The 27,502-nt window shown below is 44.6% G+C and overlaps 1 protein-coding gene across 1 annotated transcript in view; it reads left to right on the plus strand.

Moving 5' to 3' along the window:
- Positions 1–402: 402 nt before the first annotated feature.
- LRMDA (leucine rich melanocyte differentiation associated) overlaps positions 403–27,502 on the plus strand; it is a 1,059,156-nt gene continuing 1,032,056 nt past the window's right edge. The window contains exons 1-2 of the mRNA XM_044916082.1: positions 403–532; positions 6,590–6,690. Of these exons, the coding sequence (XP_044772017.1) occupies positions 503–532; positions 6,590–6,690 (131 nt within the window). The 5' untranslated portion in view covers positions 403–502. The remainder of the gene's footprint in view (positions 533–6,589; positions 6,691–27,502) is intronic.

Here is a 27,502-nt window from a genome sequence, read left to right on the forward strand (position 1 = left end):
CCTCCATGTCCCCCGCTAAATAACGACTGAGATGGGGCCCCCTCATGCGAAGCCCTGCTCCCCCTAGCCCGCCCCCGACTAACGCAGTAGAGTTCTGGGCGTGGAGTTTTGGGGGGATGCTATTCCTGGTCCCCTGGAGCCTCAGGGGGCGATGAGATCCTGGGGCGCCCGGGAGCCATGGCGGAAGTCAAGGGTCAGGCCATTCCGGGGCGCTGGGGGCCACCTGTGGCGGCGCGTGGCGGGGGGCGTTCCTAGGCTCACCGGCTCGAGGGCCGGCCGAGAGCAAGCGGCGGGCGCAGCTGAGCCCAAGTCCCAGCACCCGGCCCGCGCCTCTGGCTTCCGCCGGGTCAGCTGACTACTTAAGTGCGGAACTGCACGCGCCGCCGTGCTGCCCGCAGCTGCCGCGCTCCGCGCTCAGTGCTCGGCTCTCGGTGCTCCGCGCCTGCACTCGGTGCTCCGCGCCTGCACTCGGTGCTCCGCGCCGCGCGTCCTCCCAGTCGTCATGGCTGGGCTCGTGGTCAGTGGAACTCAAGTAAGTCCGCCAGGACGAACCCCGCCCTCGCTTGGGGCAAGCGGTGTGGGGAGGGAGTGCTGGGGTAAGGGCCACCCCGAGGTAGAAAGGGCTCCTCGCCCTACCTCAGGGGGGCTGCGTCTCCAGCTGGCGACACTTTCAGGTGTCCAGACCCGCCCTAGCTTGGTGAGGACAGGTCCCTTTGGGGCCTGGCACCGCCCCGCTCCCCCCCCCCCCCCCGACCCGACTGTGGGAGAAGAGGGGAAGGCCCCCTAGGTCGACCAGGTCCCCTCCACCTCCTCTGTCCCTAGTGCTCACTGCTAAGGCCAGCAGCGCCAATTTCTCCATCAGGCAGAGTGGACCATGCCCACAGCTGATGGTACTTTTTGGGACTCATAAAATGTGTAACTTCATAATCAGAAGAAAAATAACTTTGGTCAAAGAAACATTTTAATATATTCGTCTTTATACTAATGAAGTTGTAAAATATAAACATTAGGGATGTGTGTGTGGTTTATTTTTTAAGGACCCCAGGATGGCAAAAGTGCCTAGGTCCCACTAAAGACCATGAAAATCATAATGCATTCCTGCAGGCTCTAGGTTTGGGGGCCACACTGCAGACTGCCTCTGGAACCTAAACCTAGGCCCCTTATTCAAGACAGGTAGAAGGCTAAAGTCCCCCCAGTTTTATTTCGGCATCTGATTTCTCTTTTTAGTTTATTATATGGTTGACATGTGATGTTACATTAGTTTCAGGTGTACAACGTAGTGATTCGACAATTCTATACATTATACTTGGCTCACCACAAGGGTAGTTAGCATCTGTCACCATACAACGTTACTACAATATTACCATATTCCCAATGCTGTGCTCCTCATCCCCAGGACTTATTTTATAACCGTTTGTACCTCTTAGTCCCCTTTACCTATTTTGCTTATCCTCCCACTCTCCTTCCCTCTGGCAACCACCAATTTGTTCTCTTGTATTTGAGTCTGTTTTTGTTTTTTGTTCATTTTTTGGATTCCACATGTAAGTGAAATCGTACGGTATTTGTCTTTCTCTGACTTGTTACACCTAGCATGATACCCTCTAGTTCCCTCCATGTTGTTGCAAATGGCAAGAGCTCATTAGGCACATGACTTCTTAAACTGGTGTCTGAGGAATGGTAACATTCCAGTTTCAACTCTGGGTGACAGACACCTAGCCTCACTTGCTTTCAGCGCTGTAGTGGAGCCTCAGGTGTTCTCAGTCATTGCTGGAGGGATGCTGGGCCCAGGTGCCTTTTACCTTCTGGAAAAGCCAGGTCTCTCTTTTTCACCTCTGATTAAGCCAGCCCTCCTCCGGCCTTTCCTTGCATGCCCTGGAGAAATAGTTCTGAGGTTTTGAAGCTCACCCCTTGGATTGCCTAAGGCAGGTAGTGTCAGGCACAGTTAGATTTTTGAGATTACTCTGGGCAAATGTTTCCACCTTCTCCGAGTTCAGAAGTGAGCAGGCCAGGGAGGTACCAGCCTGGGTCTTATTTAGATGGCAGGAAAAGGGGCTTTTGGGAGTTAACATGCCTGCCTAGAGGAAGTGGAGGAGGGGGCCTCTGCCAAGAATGTCCCCTTCCCCCAAGACCCTAGGTCTCTGCATTTCAGACCCAGCATTCTTTGGGTGTAGCTTCTTCCAACTTCATGGAACACTTAACAGTAGGGCTAAGAACTTTCCTGTGCCTCCTTTCCCCCTGTTTCCCTAACTTGATTATTTTCCTGCACCCCCTGCTTTTAACCTACTCCAAAGGGCTCAAAGGCAATCATTAACCTGTTGGTGAGGCATTTTGAGCACTAGGGGACTGTTTTAAGCAGATGGAGCTGCTGGGGGAGGAGCTGAGAAGACAGGCTGAGAAAATGCTCCTGGGGTGTTAGTCTCCCAGGTCATGAACCTCCTAGGCCAGTGGATCTGAGTGGCAGCCCTGGGGTTTAGGGTATTTTTTTTTTTTTTTTAAAGTATTCTGCCCCTTTTAGTTTCTAATGACAGCCATAAGAAGAAGTAGTTCTTGGAATGTGTGTCACATGGTACTTCTCAAATTTTGGTAGAGCCTTCTTAAAGAGGAAAAAAAGAATCGCCTTCCGATGAGCCCATAGTATTGATACTGTTTTTATTGCAATGTTGCTTAAATGTACAAACATAAACCAGATATAACTTTTTCGAAGTTCATGGAGACCTATCCCCCAGATAAAGAGATGGCTTAAGTGCACAGAAAACAACAACAACAACAAAAAACAAAAGACCATACCACCACTAAAACAATTGAATGAGATGGATGATGTTGAAATTAGGTCACTGCTTTCAACACCACCTTGTACTGACTGCTATTGCCCTGGGTTTTAGGAGTTCCACTGGCCTATATCAGCCCTCCCTCCACTCTCCTCTGTAAAATCTTTTTATTCAACATGAATCTGACTTCATTTGGCCTTCTCTTGGCTTGAATGCATCATGTATATCAGCATTAAGTCCTCAATCTTCTTTTTCCACTAGTTGATGACCAAGTAGTGGCATTGATAAAATTGTAGATACGAATGCAGACTTGGAATTCGGGCCCTGAAATCTTGTGCCAAGAGACATGGGAATAACCAATCCCTTTCTTAGGGATATTGGTCTGATTCAAATATTTACCGAGTGGCCCCTGGATGCTGAGGACAGGGCTGTGTACTCTCAGTTATCTTCTCATTGCTATAAGCTGAGGATCTATGACTCACTGGGCTATTTCATGAAGATTGACTAGGTAACAGCCAGGTGGTAGGCTTTAATAAATGTTAGTTCCCTTATGCGTCATACCTTTTGGATGCGGTTAGTGTTAGACTAGTTTACAGAAGAGGAGACAAACTGAGATTGTGACCCATCCAGGATAACACAGCTAGGAAGTAGCAGCACAGGGACTGTTTCTATTCTGACAGAGCTTTCAGTACTGCAAATTTAAAATCAAGGATCTTCCTTCCCCCCTGGTTGGGGTCAGGCATCAGAAAATAATCGTCTCTATACACAGTCTACTAACCAATCTACTATCCTCAGAAATGTCCAGAGGGCCTGACTGGCCCAACTGCAAAGAGAAATCTGTAGTCTTCTGATCAGGTTGGTAATTCCCTGTGGCCTCTGCTCAGAGGGGCTGGGTGTGTGTATGTGTGGGAATTTTGCACAGACCTTCTTGTTTTCCTCTTTGGTATCCCTCCTTGGGGTGGGGGAGGATCTTCATATGTTTTCACTTCCCTGGTAATAGTGTCCCTTTCTGTTACCGTTCCACATGGGGTAGAAGTCTTGGGATGCTGGTGCTATAAGGTAGGCAAATGAAAAGCACGAAACCTGGCTTTTCAGTCTAAAAGTAATTGACTAAACACAATGACTCTTGTTCTGGATGTGCTTTTGCTTCTGTGGCATTTAGGGTCTGTTAATCTCCATTCCCCTTATTTGCTCATGTAGCAAACTGTTTTTGGTCTGGCTTGTTACATGAGGTTGGGCCTATGCTCCAAGAAGCTTCCTGACATCTGAGAGGTAATGTCTTCCACTCAGGAGCACTTCCTAAACATGACTTTTCTTCTCATGAGTGTTGGTTGCAGTTCCTAGCGGTGGCTGCCTGCTGCTTTTAAGCCTTGTCCCTTGGATTTGGACCCTTAAATATGGTCCGCTTAACTCACATCTCTAAATGCTCCCAGTTTAGCATGGGGGTTGGTGGGGGTGAGGTGTCCAAGCATGCAGATGGCTTGTCAAGTTGGTTTTCATACTAAATTTTTGAGACTTGGTCTTCACTGCGGAACAAGTTGTGCTTTAGTTTTCCTGGGATGTTGGGGTAAGCTGTTGTAATAAAACAAGCTGATAAAAGTCTTGTTAGGCATGTAAATGGTCTGCATGCTTCATGGTGATAGCTTTCTTGGTGCTCCTTTTGCCTCTTGAAAGGGGATCCTACAGAAGGAGGAGAGCAAATCTCCCTCTCTTTCCCCAGGTTCTGGGGCTCTCAACATCCTATCGTGAGGTAGTTCATGACCTTTCAGCTAGGAAGACGCATTTTTGAAGCCAAAACACGATGATAGATGTACCACTGGTGTTTATTGATCCAGAAAATCTATATCCATGTGTGGATTTGTAAGAACTCCATGGCTCCCAAGTTGGAAGTTCCTATTCCTGGTACAGGGCTTTATCATTAAGAAGCTGTATTACCCTGGGCATGCCGCTGAAGTCTTAGTTTCTTTGTAAAAACATGAGGGGTTTTGAGAAACGGGGTCCCTACAAGATTGAGTCCTTGGTGAGTCTATAAGGACAGAGCTCAGTTTCCATATCTAAACCTCAGCCTCTATGCTGTATATACCACGGAGATCTTGAATAATGATACCTATAAGATGGGGGTGCATGATGGGGTAAAAGGGATGGGTTTTCTGGTGATTTCCGTGGGCCTGCAGGGTCAATGGGATATTCTAATACAGAAACTGCTGCTGATCAAGTGGGCATCCTGAGGGAAATTGAAGTCCCTAGATTGATTGGGACCTTATATCCCCAGTCTCTTCTCGCTGTATGATTTCCATCTCTGCTTGGAAGCAGAAGTTTATTACACAAGGAGTTCTGAGGAACACCCGGTCCCATGTAGAAAAGGGAGGTTGCTAGATTGAACTTTGAGAGCTTTATTTTTTAGCCTGTGTCTTCCTGAGGCTAAATTACCTTATCGGATCAGCTATTTTTCTGTCCTTTCTCCCCCACTTTCTGTCCTCCAGAAATGAAGTTACTAAAGGAGTGAGTAAGGATCCTGTCAAACTGTCAGCAGTTTGACCCCATTGGATAGGACAGGGAGTGGACTTGAAAATTGAGCATATTAGGGTACAGTGTGATTTTTATTAGGCTGAGTCCTATGAAGGTACTATTTCTGTAGTTCTAGGATTGAATATTAGTAAGTCGTAATGTTCAACCTAATATCTAGAGTTCTATATGGCCACCATATTTTTGTTCCCCATTAGGAAGCATAACCCCCTGGGGAATCTCTTACTTATTCCAAGACATTCTTACCTTACGTGTAGGAGGATATGCATTTTGTGGGGAGAAAGGATCAAGACTGTAGGCATGTAATAGGCCTGAATTTCTACCTGGAGGTCAGGGGTAGGGAGTCCTTTATGGAAATATCCTATGTTTTGATCCACTGGCCAACTCTCACCCATGGGTTTGTTTTATGGATTTTGGAATTCGTACCCTGTGGTTGAATTGGCAACTATCTGTAAAAAATGGTTTTCAAAGATTGAGTGGTTGGAGCTGTGAGAAAGCCCTCTGACCTTCCTACAGTCAGAAATTCTGGCATCAAATTTCAATTCAGCTTCTTAATATTTGGACACACACTAGGTTGTTAATAATAAATAAAGATGATAAAATAAGTCAAAGAAGGCCGAAGGGAAGAGCTCTGCAACCCGAGTAGGGTTGGTTGCAAAAGGCTCCCTGGAGAAGAGAGACTTGGAAGCTGTGGCCACCTTTCATTTCCCTGTCGCCTTCAAATCAGCTTTGTACAGGGTGGGGGACATTTTATACGAAGTGGTAATAGGATGGGATTGGCGGTCTGGGGAGGTTTTCTTGTCCAACCCTATTTGTTCCAGAACCCTGCAGGTTGAATGCTGGTAAGTGCATCTGCTGTGTCTTTTATGAGGTAATGTGAATAACAGGGTATTTGGGGGGGGGGGGCAGGGGAGGACAGGGAGGAGGAGAGCCAGAAGGGCAGCTGTTGGGAAGGCCCCTGAGCGAGAGGCTGATTGCTGTGATTCTATCAGCGTGCTCTGACATGGGGGCTTTTCTGGACACCTGAATCTGGCCAATTTTAGTCCCAATTTCCATTGTGCTGGGATTAGTCTCCATCATGCCAAGTGTACCAGGAAAGGGGAGCTGTTGGCAGAGTCCTTGAAACCCCCAAAGCTGATTTGATCAGGAAAACAGTCACAATGTAGCCTTTTTGTGTGTGTGAGGGGCGCCTGCTTTTAAAGTTGGGGAAGCAATCTTCAGATCAATGACTCCGGGTTGGGAGCAGCTGGGCGATTTCCGTTTGCCACATTGTTTCTGTTCCCTTTAATTTCCAGGTGTCCTACATAGGCCAGGACTGCAGAGAAATTCCAGAGCATCTTGGCAGGGACTGTGGACATTTCGCAAAGAGGCTCGATCTGAGCTTTAACCTTCTGAGGTATGTACCATTCACAAGATGCAGACTGGGCCAGGGAGGAACCAGTGCCCCTGGTCAGGGCCTCTAGGTGCAAGTCACCGTCCAGTTCTGCATAGGGTGTGGGGCTCTGAGACATGTGGAATCACACCCCGAAAGTGAGACTTTGCTTCAGATGAATCTTTGGTTAGCCTTTTTGTGAAAAAGCTGCAAGCATGGACCATCTCCCCCGAGATCCTATAAGAGGACCATTGTCATGTTACTTTGTTCTTTTCATTTCTCACTGATACCTATGCAGAAAAAGTTAGAATACTCTTGGGGAAGGAATGAGATGGAACCAACAAGAGCATTTTGTGGCATTTAGGAATGCTTTACTGGGTAACCCCATCTCCCAAAGATATGCCAAATCACAGGTAAGGTGCATATATGTGTGTGTTTTCTTTCTTTGATTTTTTTTTTTTTTAATGAATTGGAACCTTAAATATTTTGTGGTGATTTCTCCCAGATGGTATTTCAAAGCAATTCAGACACTGTTGGCATGGGGCAGGTGGGAGGGGAACTCTAACAACTGTTTCAATCTTGGCAAAAGTTAAGTGTGATCTTCTATATTATTCCATTGGAGAATACAGACAGTGATTTCATTTCTTCATAGAAGGTTACCAGTTGTGACTGGTTTGGGGGCTTGGAAGAGGGAAGTAGGAGGTACTTGGAAAGCAGATATCAATGGGATAAATGAGCAGGGGTCAGGGTGGTGGTTTTCCTAATAAGCTGTGCTGTCCTCCGAAAGGAACAAACTGTCTTGGGGTGGAAGAAGAGATGAGGAGCTCGAATCCCACCCCAGGGCTCAGGCATTTTTGTGTTTCCACGCCTTGGAGTATTTTCTCTCCCAGCCTCTGAGTCAGGACACTGGGGAATTAAGAATTTGAGAGAAGAGGGACGAAACTCAGGGCATTAAGGCCCAAGCGGGTAGAGGGGACTTGAAGCCAACAGAGCTTTTTGGGCTGGTCCTTACTGAGATGCATGGTCTTCTGGGAAGAGATGTCCAGAGGGTTATGTAGAAAGAGAGTGGGTGCTGAGTGCGTGCATACAAGGGTTTGTATGCTTCTGGGGAGATGTGGAAACTGAAAAGTCACAAACTAATATGTAGTGATAAGAGGATGCCAAACAAAGAAATGCTGACTCTAAAGAAATGAAGGATGATTTTTGGTCCTAATACTCAAGGACAGGACAAAAGTACACAGCCTGGACTGGATGGTGCCTGAGAGGTGTGTGCCCCTTAAAAAGCTCCCCAGTACAGACGCAGGGAAAGGGTTTCTTTGCTTGGACATTGGAAGGAGCTCTTTTTGTGTGCCTGGCTTCCAGAAGCTTGGGGCATTGTGGCTCAGGCTGTGGCTGCCTTGCTGGTGGGAGCCCGGATGTGGGTTGGAGGGGGCTGGGCCCCATGAGGGAGGGTGTCAGTGGGGGACAGGTCATGGGACTGAGCTGTCAGGTCTGAGGAAACAGAGCTGTCTTTGTCAAAGGCAGAGGCCCTGCCTCCCCTTGGCAGAGAATGGGCTGGACCCTGAGGGGGGGTGGGGTGTGTGTGTGTGTGTGTGTGTGTGTGTGTGTGTGTGAAAGAGACAGAAAGATGAGCAGAGTCAGTAGTGAGAAGGGGTTGTGGTCTCTGAGGGGCTGGATATATAAGGATTTATTATCGGAAAGGACAGGTTCTAGAGGCAGGGCAATTCAGTGAGAGGGAGGTTAGTAAAACAGATTTGGAGGGAGGGGAGTTGTGAATTTAATTCCCCTTTGTTGAGAGGAGAACACTTCTGTAGTGTTGAGTTTGAGGTGCCATCCCATCTCATCAGGGTCCTGTTGTTTTTGGTGTGTGATCACCACACTGGGTTGTAGCTGGATTGGGGCAGGGATGAGCAATGGAGGGGTGTGCACTTGGCATAAGCTTTAGAAGGAACAAACATGCAAAAAGTAGGAAAAAATTTTTCTTTACATGTAGATTTTTTTAGCCTTCCAGTTCTCCTCTGCCCTGCTGTCACTCATCATTTTGTAGTCCTCCAGAGCTATTTTGTGCATATGCTACAATGTGAATGTCTTAAGTGGCCATATTGTATTCCTTCTTACCAAGGTATTAGTTAAAAGGGAGGCACCAGGCTTCAATTAACCACTCATATTAGGAGCATCCTTCTCTGTTGTCTTACCACTAATTTATAACCATACACCATCAACATTGTTAATCTCATTCATAAAAGTGATGGTTCTGCTGATTCTTCCTATGGCCACCTGTTCATGCTGGAGGGAAGGATGCTTATGGATTTATAAGCTCTAAACTTTGGTTTTAAGTCACTATACATATAAACTTTTATCCTGTTATACCTCTGCCTTCTCTCCTGCATTAACTATCGTGAATCCTCTGGTTCTTTTGGATCCGCCAATAGTAAACTGGTTACCTGTCCATGCAGAAGGTTGTGGAAATTCAGGCTATACTGTTTCTATGACTCTGTTCTGGGGGAACGAAAGACATTGGACTCTTCCTAGACATGATTCCCAGGGACAGGTGATTGCCTTCCACCCTGGAATGGGGGATAGAGGGTTTAGAGAGCTCATTAGGTAATGCTTGAGAGGAGGAGTGTTGTTTCTTGAATTTGAATGCATTAATGATCACGAGTCCAATGTCTGCATCTGCATGAAATTGTACTTTAGATTTTGTTTTTTGAAGATTGTTTTTTTAAATAGAAACATGATCAATATAGAAATGTTAAACTCAAAGGCATAAGGAAATGCTCTTTCTTTCAAATCACTGATAATCTTAACCACTGGAAATCACCACTGCTGACATTTTATTGTCTTCCAATCTTTTATAATGCCAAATATTTAAAAATGATGCTGTTGCTCACATTGTGTTGGAAGCATTTTCCTATCATTAAATACTGCATTACAGTTTTTAATGGTTTCTTATTTCTTAGTGTTGGACATTTAGATTGTTTCCAGATTTTTACTGTTAAAAATATCTGTTATAAATATTCTTGTAATGCTCATGAATAGGTCTCTGATTAGTTTCTTGGGATAAATTCCTAGAGACCCGAATTGTCAGAGGGCTCTGATAAAGATGTCAGACTGCCCTCAAGAGAGGTTCTACCAATTCTCCTACTAAGAATATTTGAGTACCATTGTCCCAAACTCTTCCTTGAACTTGTTTTTGAGGTTTTCATATTTTATTTTTACTGTGATCAGTGAAGAGATCCTATGCTTTAGCCAGTGCTGGTTCCTTCATCTGCTCAAGGCAAAAAGAGCTTGTTAATGAGCTATTCCAGCTTCAGTTTTCCTTGTTCCCAGGATTGGGAAAGGACAGAGTTCTCTGTGGTGCCCATCCCATGCCCCCAAGGGCCCTGAGTCCTGAGTGGGTTGCTTGCTGAGCTTGTTGAACACAGCGGGCAGAGCGGGGCTCCCGTGGCAAACAGTGATAAATACGCCTGTGTCAATCTGGCAATAAAATCAAGAGGGTTTAATTGATCTATGGCAACAGGAAGCTTACATTTTAAAAAATTAAATTATTTGCACTTGCATCTTATTTAGCATCACTCTGATAAATGTACTCAATTGGGGAATTGCTTAGGAGAAAATTTCTTAGGTGGGAGCTTGCTTGTTGCTTCCTTGGCTTTGGCCAGGCTAAAGAAAGTGAAAGACTGGAGAGTTTGGGAAGCTCCAGTAAAGAAATGGTGGGTCTGTGCCCCCCACCCTCACAAAGGCGGTGAAGTGGACACTCAGGGGTGCACTGTAAGCCTTCGAGGACAGGCACACCACCATTTGTATCTGTTATGAACTGCTAGATGAAACTGGGCCTGGTAACTTGCTGCAAAATTGGGAAAATGGGCAGGGAATGAAAAGGAACCAAGGCTTTGTGGTTAGACACCCCAGCTTGAAATCCTTCTGTCACTCACCAGTTGTTTAACTGGCCTTAACCTGATTGCAGGAATTCTGAGTGTGTGACTGTGTAAAGTGCCTCACAAATTACCTGGCACGTAATAGGTCCTCCATAAGCATAGCTATAGTTAGAGCTGAAACGTGTTGCTGGGGAGGCTGAAAGCCCATGCTTAACCCTCCACAGGGGCCATTTCAATCTATTGAAGTCATTGGGGTTCCTTATGGACATTCGGGATTTTCTGTCCTTCTGTGCATGGTATGTTTGTACATCGCTGCATCCTTTGGTGTGACCAATTGGCAGAAACTTGAAAAGCTAGTGCACAGTTTGCCATTTACTCTTCTACCTGCTGTAATCATTGGGTTCTGACTATAAATGAGCAAAACCCTTTGCTGATCCATGTTGGACATCAGTTTTAAATGAGAGCTAAATCTGTTTATAAGAGTTTAGGGTATTTGTTAATGCAGCATAACCTAGCCGATGCTAACCAATGTACTTCAGTTCTCCAACTGTCTTTGACATTCCATAGGCTCAACCCAGTTGTCCTCTACACATGTTTCTCATTTTTGTCAGTTAGGATCATACCTTTGTTGATAGTACAGTGGGAATCGGTAAGAAAAAATTCCCCACCCAGACTCGCAGGAGAACAGTTGAAAGGGCATGTTCTGTTGACATGGGTCTTCATCAAATCCTTTATTTGGAGTCAGGCAGCTTGTTCATACATATTTTTAAAACCCAGATGTAGTGGTCTGTCTTGGAGAGCATGTTGATAGTGGAGTGGGGGTGGCAAAAGAGATGATGGTAGAGATGATGGTAGAAAAGATAGACTTTAGAAAGATAAACTGTTAGTGAATTTTCAGAATAGTTCTAGGGCATTGATAAATTCCAAGGAGGCAAGGGTCTTTGTATGCTGGAGCAAGGGTTCTAAGCTGGGCAGTGTTGTGAGAAGCCTCTTTTTTGTGCCCACCGTATCACTGGCCATTCTCATGTCTCTAGCTCCCAACAGAACATACAACCAAAAGGTGAAGTGGAAACATGACTTGACAAGTACTATTTAATGTCTCAGGGGCAAGACTTTGATTTCCTTTACTCAGACTTTCTCAAGTAACCTCCATGACTGTAGCACCATCAAAAACAGCTTGAATGGAGGAGAGGGAGGGGGGATCACTAAGGGTACAGGTATCAGGGTTTAAATGGCACCACCCTCTCTCTTCCTCCTCCAAGAATGTCCTGACTCCCTGGATTCATAACCCTCTGGTCAGGGAAAATAGGTTTTGAGCCACTGTGGGTAAGACTGGGCTGGGGAAGTGGTGGGAGATTGGAGAGAGTTGTCTAAGGGGCCATCATGAGGTTCAGCTTTCTCATAGATGATGATGAACCCTGTAACTTGCAATGTGACTTAGAAAGTACTTTGATAAACATTGTCTCCAGATTTCCTACTGTGTTTGTCTCTAGGATAAGAAATTCCTAGACTTTCTCATAATGCCTTTTATTTCCCTTCTCATCCATTTTACTGCCTCAGGATCTTGGGTTTAATTTCCCTTTCTTTATAGGGCGCCTGGGTGGCTCAGTTGGTTAGGCGACTGCCTTCAGCTCAGGTCATGATCCTGTAGTCCCGGGATCGAGTCCCACATTGGGCTCCCTGCTCAGCAGGGAGTCTGCTTCTCCCTCTGACCCTCCTCCCTCTCATGCTCTCTGTCTCTCATTCTCTCTCTTGCAAATAAATAAAATCTTTAAAAAAAAAAAATTTCCCTTTCTTTATAAAGTTTGTCTCCCTGAGCTTTTTGAACTCGGGCCTCACTGCTCTGCCCTCTCCCTCTGCCCTGCTGTCTATTCTGAGGACCTCACTGTGCCTGTGGACAAAGCTGCCCTCCGTCTAGTCAGGGCAGTGGTTGGAAGCAGTGGTGTTTTGGGGGAGGGGGTAGAGATTTGGCAAGCTTAACCCTTTCAGACTTGCTACTCCCTGGCTCTTCATGTTCTCACCCACGAAGTTCTGTCACAATGATGGCGGTAGGGGGCTCTACTAACATTTAGCGGGTGAGGCCAGAGATGCTTTGCAGAGCATGGGATGGCTTTGGACAAAAAGAACCCTTCCCCATGCCAACTGCAGTTTGTTGAGGAAGACCTCTGAATCCTGTCCCAGATGGGTTGTAGAGTGACTCTCCTGAGTTTCACAATAAAGCAGCCTTGCACATAAGCCCTGAGAGGTGACTGGCTTCTCTCTCCAAAGGAGTCCAGGGACAAGGTATCAAACGAGTGACATCAGTCATGTTTATTGTCTTCATCAATATTATGGAGCTCTTACTACATGCCAGAGCTGAGCAGAACACTTCAGGTGTTATTCAGTCTTCCCAGTAGCATTTTACAATGTGACTGTTACTACCCACAGTTTACAGGTGAAGCAACTGATCCCCAGATGGGGGAAGAAGTTTGCCACAGACTACTCCGATAGTTAAATGGGGGGGCGGGGATTAAGTGGCCCTGGGGATTGGACTTCATCTCGACGTGACTCCACACTGCTTCTTAAGATACAACTTGTTGCTTTTTTGTGTGAGAGAAGATGGGCAGCTGTTTCCAAGCCTACATTTCCTTGTGCGGAGAAAAGGTTTCTTTTTCTTTGAAAATCCTGAGCAGCCTGTGGAAGCCACCACTGTGGAGTCACAGTGGTTTTTGCAGCTCCAAATTGGAGACCCTGTTGGCTTCAGTGTTCTATCTGTTGCATTTTCTCTTCTGTTTCTCCAAAACCCCTATCTGGAAACCTTGGGTTCACAGGACCTCATGGTGAGACCTGGTCTGGCTTGGAGGTGGGAGGTTCCCAGGGAACTCACTCCCTTTTCTTGCCCCCTGGGCTGTGAGGTATGGCTCAGATGAAGGCCACTGTCATGGGAAGTGGCTTAGTAATTGCTGTGGTTCAGACTGTTCTCTGTCCCAGCCTTGAGATGGGGACCCTGAGACCCATTACTGCGTGCGTGAGTTTTGAGTCTGGAGAGAAAAGAAGAGGGTGTGTGTGTGTGTGTCCCCGTATTTGCACATGTATTCACTTGCATGCACACACCCACCATCTGAAAAACCTCTTGTCTCCTCAGGGACTGCAGTATTGGTGATTTCAGCTGTCGCTGCTCCTTTATGATGAAAGGGGAACGATAATGCTTTTTGCTGGATGTCTGTGTTTAATTGCAGGGATATAATAACTACAAATTCTCCCTGGCCAAGAGTTTTCTAATAAAAGGTCTCTTCTCTCCCAGCTGCTTTCCCTTCCCCTTCACACCCCCACCCCATCACTGCCACGGCACAAGGTCACTTAGGGTTTTAAATGAGGGAGAGAGACCCATATGTTCAGGTTTCTAGAGTCTCTCTCTCTCTCTCTCTCTCTCTCTCTCTCTCTCTAAAACTCCTCCTCCTCCAGACTCATCATTATAGGGATCAGCTATGTGCCCCCCACCTTTGCACCACCTCCCCTAAGCTCCTCTCTGAGTTTATACAGAACCCGATTTTCAGTCTCGTGGGTGTCTGCTTTTTCTCTGTTCTGAAGAAATAAGAGACGGGTAGAAAAGGGAAGACCAACAAAAGAGGTGAAAAAAAAAAAAAACAAAACCCCAAACCATTCTTGAGATAAAGCAAGACTTATTAAAAACAATTGGAGGGGAAAGCCGGAGAGGGGGTGTTAACCCCCACATGCCCCATTCTCTGCAGCTGGAGAAGTGTTTTAAGAAAATGCACCATTGTTAAAAACTTTTTTTTCCTTGATGGATTTATTTATAAGGTAGAGAAATATTTTCCCCATAATTGGGTAACTCTTAATAGTAGCAATTGCATATTTATCAGTGTGAGGGGCTGTTATTAATGTAACTGTCAGGCCCAAACACATTTCTGCATTAAATCCATTTAGTATGTGCATTATTCGGGCTCGAATGTCACCGGGACATCAAAGCCCCGTAGGCATGGAGAGCTCAGTGCCCTGCTGTGGCTGCCGAACAGGCCCTTGATCAATAAATGTAACATGTTAATGCAGAGCAAATAGAATAAAAGATTTCTTTGACAAGACATGAAAAATCACCTTGTGGCAGCTGGTATGTGATGCCGTTTCTGGGGAGACACTAGCAAAGTTGATCTGACAAGTAAAGAGGAGAGATGATGGTTGTAAGGTGCTTTTGTTTCAAACTTCTTTCTTGACCTGTCAGGTTTTGAAGGCGCCTCAATGGCTCTTTTTTGTCATGTGAAAATTGTAGTCTTAGGTAGTTATGAAGCAGTTATCTCTTCTCAAATTGTGAATGCTGCTGTTTAATTGATTCACTTAGCATTTGAAACTGTCACGCATTAATAATTGTGAAATCCTGTAGACGCTGCTCTGGTGTGTGTCATGCTTAAATGTGTAGTTATCAGAAAATTAATATCCTTAATGAACTGGTGCTTTCAAATGAACATTGCATGAAATCTCTTTTGCCCTTTGATTTGCTGAAGCCACATCCACCAGTTTGCAGAGAATCACCTCTCGACAGTTTGCTTTCTTGATGCCCGACAAATACCAGCTTTGCTGTGGGTACATCGCATGCTCAATGACAATAAATATAGTAATTATACTGGAGTTAGTAATTAACATAATTGTAGTCAATTACGGCAAATACAGTGCAGAGCTAAATAAATGAGAGGGGAGAAATTAGCAAGCTAATTGATTTATCTTTACTTGGCTTTCTATTACAACTGGCAGGGCTGTTTTTCTTGGGGTGGGGGGGGTGAGAGCAGAGGAAAAAGTGCCCACAAGGATTGTTTACAAGTAACTGACTTTGTTTTGAAGTTGCTTTGTCTTTTGACTTATTATGCGTCACCCTCCCCACTCTGCTTAGGAGGAGGAAAAGGGAGAGAAAAAGAATTTAAATGCCAAGGGAACATTTTTGTTAATTTAGCTACATCAAACTAAATGCAGCAGCTAAAGCAAGGCAGGATGTAGTTCCACTAAGGCTTGAGGAGTTAGAATTTTTTCTTCCCAGCTATCGCTCTGGTAAAAAGTTCCTGTGTGTGTGTGTGTGTGTGTACACGTGTGTGTGTTCTAAGTCTCCGTCAGTGAGGAGGTGCTTTGCCGAATTGTACATAGGGGGGTTATATATGCATGCTAATTTGCTCAATTTTGTGCTGCTGGCTTGGCACAAGAATTGGGCATTTTTTCCATGGTTCAGCCACCACTTGGTACCCAAGGAAGAGCTGGTGGAAAGGAGTGGCCAGTGTTGGAGAGGGCAGAGAAGGGGCTTCAGGGAGGACCCCCTGCGCACTTTGCCTTCTTGGCCACACTGCAGCATTCCCTAGGGTCTGGGCTGTCACACTCCTGAGGCTGCCTGGAAAGTTTTTGTTGGGGCCTCCGTGCCTATTGGGTTTGAGTTGGTTTATTCGGTGCTGCCTGGAGCCCTGGTTAATGGTGTTTATGGTGTGCCCCTGTTCTTTGTTCACCCCTTTCAACGTGACCACTGTTCACGCCACTCGGGGAGAATGTGTGCGTGTCCGGCGGCTTGTGGTTGCATCACAGCCTGTGTTTTCTCACAAATTTCAGAAAATTTTTTTCTTTGCCTCCTGACACAGAAGGGGCCAAGTGACTAGAGCTCTTTCAGGGTTGGAGTGCTTAAAATCTTACCCCGGTATTACCCAAGGTGAAAATTCAGTGCTTTCTAGACATGACCATTCAAGTATCTGGCATCCTGTCTCAAACTTCTCAATCTTCCCCAGTTATTCCCCTGAAAACTAAGCAGTTCAGCAAACAAAAATTTGTTTCAAAGACTTTTATTTAGCCCTTCTTCCTGCAGACTCCACTGGCTCCATTTCTAGTATAATGGGAAGGGAGAGTTAGAGGCAGCCGTTTTACTTGTACATAGATGTTGCATAGAATCCTGCAGGGCCTCCTGTGGAATTCAGTTTTTCGGAGGCATTAAAATGCTGCCCGTATCTTGGAACAATAGGATGTACTTGGACACTGCTTAGTGTGGTCATTCTTCATGTGTACTTCATTTGGAAATCAATTTCTGATATGAAATATTTATATACAAGGAATCACTTAAATTATTTAAAGTTTGCAGGCATAATGGCCTTTCTGATGAAGTCTGAAATTATCATAGTAAAAATATATGGATTTGAGGGGAAAAGACTGATCGTTGGTGGGGGCAAGATGGTCTCTGGATCTCTGGCCTGAGTTGGATATGGGTCAACGAGAAATGGGATGATTCCTAGGTATAGCTTTGTTTAGCAGAGAAAAGGTGCATTCTCTATACTGTCTACCTCTGGTGAGAGCACTCTGCTGTGAGCTCCCTGGAGAGGCAGTGAGAGGGGAGAGACAAGACGACGTGTGGAGAAAGGGTTAGGGTTGTGCTGTTGACCAATGTCAGAATGTGACATCCGTAGTAGTTTTGTCCCTGTAGACTCCACTCGCTGCTGGTTTTTATGCTGTTTATTCTCCTGAATGGCGCTCAGATGTGGAGCAGATGTGAGTGGGGAAGAACCTAGGATGATGGCAAAGGAAGCCTCTTTTCATTTTTAATACTGTAAAACTAAAGTTGCTCCCATCAGAGCTAGTTTCATTTTGTTTCTGTACTGCTAAAGAAATAACAGGACGGGGGATTATTTAGATGTATTCTGTTCAAATAAAATGCTGTTTGCAGAGGCACCATTTCCCTGAGATGCTTTTCTGTTTCACGGAGACCTACACCCATCTAGATAATTAAATATGTACGTTTTGAGGTGCTTTATTTCTTAGAAATTCTAGTGATGTTTCTTTTTCTGAAATCTGTTTGGCAGCAGCCCTGTTGATGGAACCTATGAAAATGCACTGTGGGCTGGAACAGAAGGTCAGAGGGGGTGGAGTTAGTTAAGAGCTTTTGCTGTCCACTTTCCGAGAAGCCGGATGAGTGGGCATTCACTCACTTGCAGGTCTGTTTATGAGGGGGTGCCTTGGAATTGCCTGGTGGGGTGTTTGTTTCAGGGACTTATTTTTCAGAATGTATTTCCTGTCCCCTCTAAGTGCATCAGGGTGGTAGCCCGATTGGTCAGGATTTACACCTCCTAAGAACAGTGGGTGAGGAGGACCCTGAGGATGGCCCTAGAAGGGTGGAATGTCTTCACTTGTGCTGACAGTTAAATTGTGGGTCTGTCTTGGTGGGCTCTTGTGAATTCTTCCCAGATACCTGAGAAAGACTAACCTCTCAGAAAGCTAATCATCTTTCCAGTTGTAATTAGATAGAACAAACCAGTATCTTGAATTCTGTTCTTAGAGGCTGGGCTCTGGTAAGAAAACTCAGCCTGACCTGTGGTATAGAAAGATGGAGCCTGGCCATGACTCCCAAAGGTCCTTTTGTCAAGTGTCCTGCCTCTGAGGAGTACTGCATTTGTTCCAGACCGTGATGTGAAGCCCTGGAAGAATGACTGCAGGGGATAAATTTAACCATAGAGTTGAAGGGTTTTCTTCTCTTCCTCCTTTTTAGCTAGTGAGTGAAAGGCAGGCCTGGGGTGATAGGCCTCTATCCTAAGTCTTAGAGGATGCCAGCAGGGTTACAGTGGTCTTTCTCTTTCTAGCTGCCATGTGTAACTGGGTCCCTCCAGGGATGCACCACTCTGTCAAGTAGTCTTCATGGTCTTTTAATGGCTCATGCAACCATGACCATAGATGACCATTCAGCTAAGTGGAGGTGGAAAGTGCTCAGAATAGCATGGTTCCCCCAAGGCTGTCTGGAGTTGTCCTTAAGGGCTAGAGACCTTGGATCATTGTTCTTTGTAGGTCCCTTATATTTGCTATAGATATGTAAATATTCTGTGCAGGCTGAGTTGCCCACCACCTGGAACTTAGAGATGTGATGCTTCCCCTTAGAAGCTTGAACGCTCAAAGTGAAGATAAAGTGAATCCAGGTTAAATTATTAGAGCTATTCCGGCCACTGTCAAATCTAACCAGAAGACTTTGAGAACTTACTAGTTCTCTCCTACTGTTTACTGTCTGGGAAGCTTGCTCTCTTTGCGTTAGTGAGCTGCTATGGGAAGCCACATATAAAGAGGAAGGGTGAAACAGTGACTTGGCCCAGGTGAGTCCTGGGGTGGCTCCCAGAAGGGTCTCCCTAGATAGCCACAGGACAACACACTACAATGTGGTGCCAGGGGTGTACTATTGATTCTCATGCTCAAGAAGGTTTCAGGAGGGAGGACTTGGTCAAAGGAAATCTGAGGAAAAGATTAGGACTTGGGCCACACCTTGAAGAGAGCAGAGTTTGCCATGCTGGGCTGATTTCTGGGCAGGGTAAATAGCTCGCACAATGCCAGCGCTTTGGAACCGGGCTTGTCCTGAGTGCAGACGGTGAGACCCTGGTGTCTGGGCCCTCAGGAGTTTGTGGGAGTCCGAGAGGAGAGAAATTGGAGAGGATGGTAAGCTCCCTCCCATACATGCAGACACTAATCTCCTGTGCCGTGCAGAACGGGGGCGGTTATGCAACATGGAAGCTCAATGGGGGAGGGAAAGGAGCCAGGCCAGAGTCTATGGTGGAGGCCAATCAAGGACAGATTTGGGTGGGGGAAGGTATGTGTTCTCCCCCTCAAACCTTCACCCTGGAGTGACAGGCATGTGGCGAAGACAAGCCAGCTCCAGCTGGTGGAGGGCAGCCCGTTCCCAGGCTAGGCAGGGCCTGAGTGTCGGCCTGACACACATACGTGGCAATTATGCTGTTTGAGGGGTCACAGTTAATGCAGTTCTTCCATGACTCCTGCTATAAGCATGCTGTGCCACTTAGCACCCAGCATGGCCCTATCGGCTGGCCCCAGGCTCATTCAGAAGGGAGGAACCAAAACTTGAAATCTCATCTTTGAGAAATTGCACTTGATGTTGTTGTTCCATGCCACCGTGTTTCTGCAAGGCTGCCACTTAAGGGTGCATCCCCCTCCCCAGCTTGCACATTATTGGTTCTGTGAATGCCTTGGGGGCCTTGGCAGTAGCTCTGCCTCCCATTGGAATGTGAGCTTTTCCAGGATGGGATGAACAGCTGCTTTCAGGAGAGCCCAGGGCAGACGTACACATGTCATAGGTGCCCCTCTATTGGAAAATGCGATCTAATTTGGGAATTTCTCACTTGCTAAAATGGATGTTTAAAAACATGATGATGTTACTTTAAATGAACAGTAACGGTAATGATAGTTCATCTGTCGGCTTCCCCTGATGATCTTAAGTCCTTACGGCAAGGTAGGTGTTCATGGTTTGAAGACAGAAATGAAAGTGTGTGTGGGGGAAGGGACTTTGCCAAGGGCTCGCAGCTAGCTGCTCAGTTTGGAGCCAGGACTCCAACCTCAAAACCTACATGCTAAGCTCGTGCACCCTACTGAATTCCATTGCGTTTCCCCCAATCCTAATTCATTGTTGTCCTCTTTAGCTGGTAAACTAGTGTAGGTTGATAACTAAACAGTAGAGAAGAGGAAATTCCCTTTCAGGCCCATGGAAAGAGAATAATCACCACCCCCCCTCTCCCCACAAGTCTGGTGCTGTTTTGCTTTCTTCCCAAACTTAAACTTGCCCTCATCATTTTTCAGGGGAGATAAACACCATAGCCAGGGGAGTCTTGACCTCAAAAATTAGTGTTCTGGAAGTCTGTAGAAAATTAGGTCAAATTAATTTTTATTTTCCTGTTCCTTTAGGAAGATGAGCAACAAAAATACCAGAAACTCCCTCTCACCCCAGTAAGAGGCCTCTTGGGTGGGGTGGGGCCTCCACTTCAGTTTTTGGATCCACCTCAGGTGTGTGTGAGTCCCCTCACTGCTGTTGTGTATCTGGACAGTCCTTTAGGAGGCACGAGTCTTTTTTTTTCCCATCAGTTACAGGCAAAGAATATTGTCCACTTTTGAGGCTGTCTCTGGGTTGCACAGGAGGTAGGTTATTTGAATGCACATGCTTTGTCAATTGCTAGGCACCACCTAACTATAATTATTTTTCCCAGTTTTATTGAGATGCAATTGACAGAACACTAGTCCAAGGAGTACAACATAACTTGATATATGTGTAGATTACAAAATGATTATCCCTATAGGTTTAGTTAGCATCGTAAAATGCATTATCATTATACATATATATATATATTTTTGTCTTTTAAATGAGCAATCAAACTTGTGTTAATTTGAAGCTCAGTCACTGTTGGAGACCAACAAGCCAGAGGAGTTCTGGCAGATGTGTGATCTGGTGGACAAGCAATGAGCTCATGAGACAGGATATATGACTGTTAGTCTTCAATCCATCATAAATTATCTCTGAGATATTGAACAAGTCATTTAATCTGTGTTAATTTCCAACTGGGGATAGTGGACTCCTCTATCGGGGTGATAGACATCAAAGGAAATACTAAATGTAAAGGAATTTTGTTCCTGTAGGTGATGTACCAAAAGAGCAGCTATTCCAGAAACAGTTGACTTCATTTTAGATTCTTTGGTTTGTTTTTGAGTAGAATTAGCTTTAGGATTATTTAGCTTGAGGTCATGTGGCATTCGTTGCTTGTGACTTGTGTCCAAATCAAAAGGGAAATCATAGTCCTATAGTGTGTTTCCTTGCAAGGAGCATGTGACTGTATTCTAAAACTATAAGTTTCTTCCGTCTAATTTTCTTGCCTTTACCACAAGTTGCCTTTTATGTAATTTCTGATCTACACTGACTTGAACGGTTCTGTTGTAACTAACAGGTTCTGTGTTAGCTTTTTAAAAAAAGGGCTTGTTACAGCCTCTTCCCAGAAGATAATTATAAAAATCACATTTAAGCAGTGTGCAGGGAGGTAGAATGTGGAGATCTGAAATTGATTTACTACTAAAGGAAAAGTGTACTTGTGGAGTATAAAGTCAGATGATAGAGAAGGTAAAGAAATAATCATGGGCTAGGTCATCTAGAGCGAGCCTGCTCTGGATTTTATTAGTGAAGAAATTTCTATTATGGACTATATGAAAGCACTTTCATCTGTTGCTCTGTGAATTTTTGGTGCCAGGCTGAGTTGCCCACTGTTCTCCATCCCCTCCTCCTACATAGACCAAATAGTGGTAATGATGTAACATGAATGGCTCTGCAGCTACCCTGCTATCTCATTGAACCCCTCCAACTATGAGGATTTTATACCCTTTTTACCCATGAGGAAGCTGAGGCTCAGATTGAGAAGTACCATGCCCAGTGTCACATAGTACATGTGACAGCCGGGACTCACCCGGACCCCACTTAGCGTAATGCTCCACTCCTCCCATGATACGCCACACTGTGCTTCATAGAACCACACGTGGTCAGAAGGAAACTTAGAGGTAGGGTGCTTTAATCGAGTGGTTTTCAACGTTATTTTTCTAATGGCAGAATTCTTGTCAAACAATTCTATATAGAAAAGCCGTTATGGGGTGTTTTAATATCTTCTGAAGTGAGTCACCAAAAGCGATGAAGCTGTTGAGATGATCACTGGGTTTGGCAGCGAGGTTAGAGACAAGTGCAGTTTCCTAATGGTCCTAGTGTTGAGATGATTCTTGGATTTGGCTTTCTGCAATGCCTAATGCTAACTCAGTTAAATAGTTGCAAATGGTAAGTCTCCCGCCCACTGTGCGCTTAAAGTTCATCTTGTAAATATCAGGATATTATTTAACTAGACAATTTTAAGAAAAAACTTTGAAATCTGCACAAAAGGAGTTAATTTGGCAGCACAAGATAATAGGCCGTTGCCCTCTAGTGTGTTGAAATTTGGTATCTAACATTTTTGAGAGTGCATACTGCACTTAAATTATGGTTTTAAAAAATGGCTAAAGTAATTCAAATTTAAAATTCAAATTTAGTCACTTGAAGAATCTCAGAAGCCCCTTGCGGTACCCTGGGGTTCTGTGGAACAGTTTGAAAAACACTGGTTTAATACTTTCTTTTAACAAAGGCAATTGAGACCTAGAAAGTGCAAATGGTAAGGTGGTGCTAGGGAACAGGAAATTGGACCAAAGAAATGTTTACTTTTTAAAATTAGTTTTTCAAGCGTTGCTGCTGCTTTTTTCTGGTTACAACATAATACATACAGGTTTTATACAAATTTTTAAAAACATGAAGAATACACAGAAAGAAATAACCCATGATCTTATTGCTGAACAATAAATCACTATTCTACTTTTAACATTAGACTGTGTATAGCTTCTTACAAAATTGGTTTCAGGCTGTATATACCGTCTTGTATCTGCTTTTTTCCCCTCTTTTTTTTTTTTTTTTTAAAGATTTTATTTATTTATTTGAGACAATGAGAGGGAGGAGAGTCAGAGGGAGAAGCAGACTCCCTGCCGAGCAGCGAGCCCGATCCTGGGACTCGATCCTGGGACTCGATCCTGGGACTCGATCCTGGGACTCGATCCTGGGACTCGATCCTGGGACTCGATCCTGGGACTCGATCCTGGGACTCGATCCTGGGACTCCAGGATCATGACCTGAGCTGAAGGCAGTGGCTTAACCAACTGAGCCACCCAGGCGCCCCTGCTTTTTTCCCCTCTTAATGTTCTATCGTGTGATTCAGTTTTGTCGGGTAATGGGGTCTTTCAACATAATAATTGTTCCACGGATGCATCATAATTGAGCCATTCTCTTATTGACATATATTAAATACTGGTTTCCACTTTTAGGTGTTAATAAGAAATGCTGTGATGAACATTTTTGTCTATAAATCGTGGCTTCACTGTTCTCACTGTTTCCTTAAGTTAATTTACCAAAGAGTGAAATTTACTGAATTAAAAGTCACTGAAACAGTGTCTTCTCCTGAGGTCCCCATCTGACCCTTTTTCCATCTCCCACAGGAAGGTCTAGGGTGTGGAGTTTTCTCCTTCCCTGTAGGCTGTTGGATGGGGCTTTGCATGGGGGCTCGATGGGAAGAATCTTCTGGAGCCTCTTGACCTAAGCCTGTTTCTGCCGCTTCTCCACAGGCTGAATGCAGGTTCTAGTACTGATAAACCTAAGATTGGCTCAACATCTGTGGGGAGGGGAAAGGTGCACTCCGCTCAGGCCTGGCTCCCTTGAGTTGGCACAATGTCCCTGGCCACTGCTGGGACACAGAGCTCCAGTGGCTCCCTCCGGGCAGGCCTTTGCCAAAGGGGGTGTTGGGCGGGGTCCCAGAGGTTGCAGTGCTTGTGAAAGAGGTAAGGAGAGGAACCCAAACCATTTTCAGCTTTTCCTTTGCAGATCCAACCTTTTAAGCATACCTACATTTACCTGCAATGGCAATCGTTTTGCATTTTAATGACAAATCAAGTACACTAACTTGCATTTGAAACGAAAGTGCCTTAAATGTCTCTGGCTGTCAGAATGAGATGTTAGGAGCTTGATGAAAAGCGAACAAAGAAGACAAAGTATGAAGCCTGGATACAGTGCGAAATGAAATAAAACCTTGTATGGCCTGTCAGGGGTGTCAGTTGATATTCATATCTAAAGCACATTATAGCATTACTTTGCAGCTCATAGCTTACTCATCTGTCTTTTTTAATTCATCACATTCGAGCCCACATCTTTTAAGTCTCGTGTGTCAACAATGGAAGAAATCTGTTAATTGACAAATGAGTGTCACAAATGTGAATTGGTGCTTTTACATCAGCGGCAGGTGTAGTCTCTTTTGTTTTTTGTTGGATCTATTATTGGCATAAGCCAGTGTAAGACATCTGTCTTTGTCGGAATGAGAAATGACAGGCCTTCTTGGCTGTCATTGTCTTAGTGCGTGCTCATTCTGTGAGATACTGTATAAAGATAAAATGTCAGTTAAAAGAATATGAAAAACTATCTGGAGGAAGTCCTTAAATTACTCAGAGAGGGGATCCGGGAATTGGGGCTGGAATTGAAATCCGAGTGTTTCAGTTTGTATCTATCACACCTATTTAAAAATAATATTTCCTGAGTAACAGGATGAGGTTATCAGGCATTTAGGAAAATGTTATGTTGTGCTGGTATAATTAGCTTTACAAGGTGGGGAGAAAATCTACCTTTGCAAGATATGAATTTATTTATTATAAGGTCATCTCTCAGACAAGCACAGAACTGTCTCAATAAAAACACTCCAGGTAGGATTCTGGTGCTGATTTGCATGTGTTCTGAAATATTGAAATTGTTCCCCTCCAATTTCTTTTTCGGTTATATTCCTATCTGAGACTGATGAGGAGCATAATGAAATAAAAAGCAGCAGTTGTGGAGTGATGAGACAATTAGTGGGGAGAAAACTGTTAGTATCACCGAGCTCCTGGTGGGTTTAGAGATGCAGGCGAGTCTGGACACCTGAGGTTGTGCTGTTAACTCCAGTTACTGCTGGTAAGAGAAGGGGAGTCTCGGGTGAGGAGGCAGAAGGTCTGACAGTGGAGGAATGCCTTGCTCCCTCTTTGGCTCCGGCATGAGCTGGGCAGCCTGGACATAAAGGGCTGATACGGACAGGGTGATCTCTTTGGAGAACGTCCTGGGTATGGGAGGGCAGATTCTTAAAGTATGCTTCCCAAACCTGAGTATGTCTGCAAATCCTCTGGGGGTCTTGCCTTTTTTTTTTTTTTAATTTTATTGTGTTATGTTAATCACCATATAGTACATCATTGGTTTTTGATGTGGTGATCCATGATCCATTGTTTTCGTATAACATCCAGTGCTCCATGCAGTACGTGCCCTCCTTAATACCCATCACCGGGCTAAACAATCCCTCCTCCCCCCTCCCCTCTAAAACCCTGTTTGTTTCTCAGGTCCATAGTCTCTCATGGTTCATCTCTCCCTCCAATTCCCCCTGCCCATTTTTCCCTTCCTTCTCCTAATGTCCTCCATGTTATTCCTTATGTTCCACAAATAAGTGAAACCATATGATAATTGACTTTCTCTGCTTGACTTATTTCACTTAGCATAATCTCCTCCAGTCCCATCCATGTTGATGTAAAAGTTGGGTATTCATCCTTTCTGATGGCTGAGTAACATTCCATTGTATATATGGACCACATCTTCTTTATCCATTCATCTGTTGAAGGGCATCTCGGCTCTTCCCACAGTTTGGCTATTGCGGACATTGCTGCTATGAACATTGGGGTGCGTATGGCCCTTCTTTTCACTACATCTGTGTCTTTGGGGTAAATACCCAGTAGTGCAATTGCTGGGTCAGAGGGTAGCTCTATTTTTAAATTTTTGAGGACCCTCCACACTGTTTTCCAAAGTGGCTGTACCAACTTGCATTCCCACCAACAGTGTAAGAGGGTTCCCCTTTCTCCACAACCTCTCCAACATTTGTTGTTTCTTTCCCTGTCCATTTTTGCCATTCTAACTGGTGTAAGGTGGTATCTCAGTGTGGTTTTGATTTGGATTTCCCTGATGCTAATGATGATGAACATTTTTTCATGTGTCTGTTAGCCATTTGTATGTTGTCTTCAGAGAAGTGTCTTTTCATATCTTCTGCCCACTTTTTGACTTGTTTTTTGGGTGTTGAGTTTGAGAAGTTCTTTATACATCTTGGATACCAGCCCTTTATCTGTAGTGTCATTTGCAAATATCTTCTCCCATTCTGTGGGTTGCCTCTTTGTTTTGTTGACTGTTTCCTTTGCTGGGCAGAAGCTTTTTATCTCGATGAAGTCCCAAAAGTTCATTTTTGCTTTTGTTTCACTAGCTTTTGGAGATGTATCTTGAAAGAAGTTGCTGTGGCCGATGTCAAAGAGGTTACTGCCTATGTTCTCCTCTAGGATTTGGATGGATTCCTGTCTCACATTGAGGTCTTTCATCCACTTTGAGTTTATCTTTGTGAATGGTGTTAGAGAATGGTCGAGTTTCATTCTTCTGCATGTGGCTGTCCAATTTTCCCAGCACCATTTATTGAAGAGACTGTCTTTTTTCCATTGCATGTTTTTTCCTGCTTTGTCAAAGATTATTTGACCATAGAGTTGAGGGTCCATATCTGGGTTCTCTATTCTGTTCCATTGGTCTATATGTCTGTTTTTGTGCCAGTACCATGCTGTCTTGGTGATCACAGCTTTGTAATATAGCTTGAAATCGGGCAACGTGATGCCCCCAGCTTTGTTTTTCTTTTTCAACATTTCCTTGGCGATTCGGGGTCTTTTCTGATTCCATACAAATTTTAGGATTGTTTGTTCCAGCACTTTGAAAAATGTCACTGGAATTTTGATCGGGAAGGCATTGAAGGTATAGATTGCTCTGGGTAGCATAGACATTTTAACAATGTTTATTCTTCCGATCCATGAGCATGGAATATTTTTCCATCTTTTTGTGTCATCTTCAATTTCTTTCATGAGTGTTTTGTATTTCCTAGAGTATAGATCCTTTACCTCTTTGGTTAGGTTTATTCCGAGGTATCTTATGGTTTTTGGTGCTATTGTAAATGGAATTGTTTCTCTAATTTCTCTTTCTACAGTTGCGTTGTTAGTGTATAAGAAACCAACTGATTGCTGTGCATTGATTTTGTATCCTGCCACATTACTGAATTGCTGTATGAGTTCTAGTAATTTGGGGGTGGAGTCTTTTGGGTTTTCCACATAAAGTATCATGTCATCTGCGAAAAGAGAGAGTTTGACTTCTTCTTTGCCAATTTGTATACCTTTTATTTCTTTTTGTTGTCTGATTGCTGTTGCTAGGACTTCTAATACTATGTTGAACAATAGCGGCGAGAGTGGGCATCCTTGACGTGTTCCTGATCTTAAGGGAAAGGCTCTCAGCTTTTCCCCATTGAGGAGGATATTCACTGTGGGTTTTTCATAGATGGATTTTATGAACTTGAGGAATGTTTCTGGGGGTCTTGTTACAATGCAGTGTCTGATTTAGAAGGTCTGGGTTTGGGCCTGAGCCTCTGCATTTTTCACGAATTCTCCGGTAATGCTGATCTGCTGCTGTGCAGACCCAGCTTGGGTGTCAAGGAGTTCAAGTCCTCTTCCCACAGACCCTCTGATGGGTTCCTGTAAGACAGTGAGGTTAGGAG

The sequence above is a fragment of the Neomonachus schauinslandi genome, chromosome 6 (genome assembly GCF_002201575.2).
Source record: "Neomonachus schauinslandi chromosome 6, ASM220157v2, whole genome shotgun sequence".
Classification (NCBI taxonomy): Eukaryota; Metazoa; Chordata; class Mammalia; order Carnivora; family Phocidae; genus Neomonachus; species Neomonachus schauinslandi.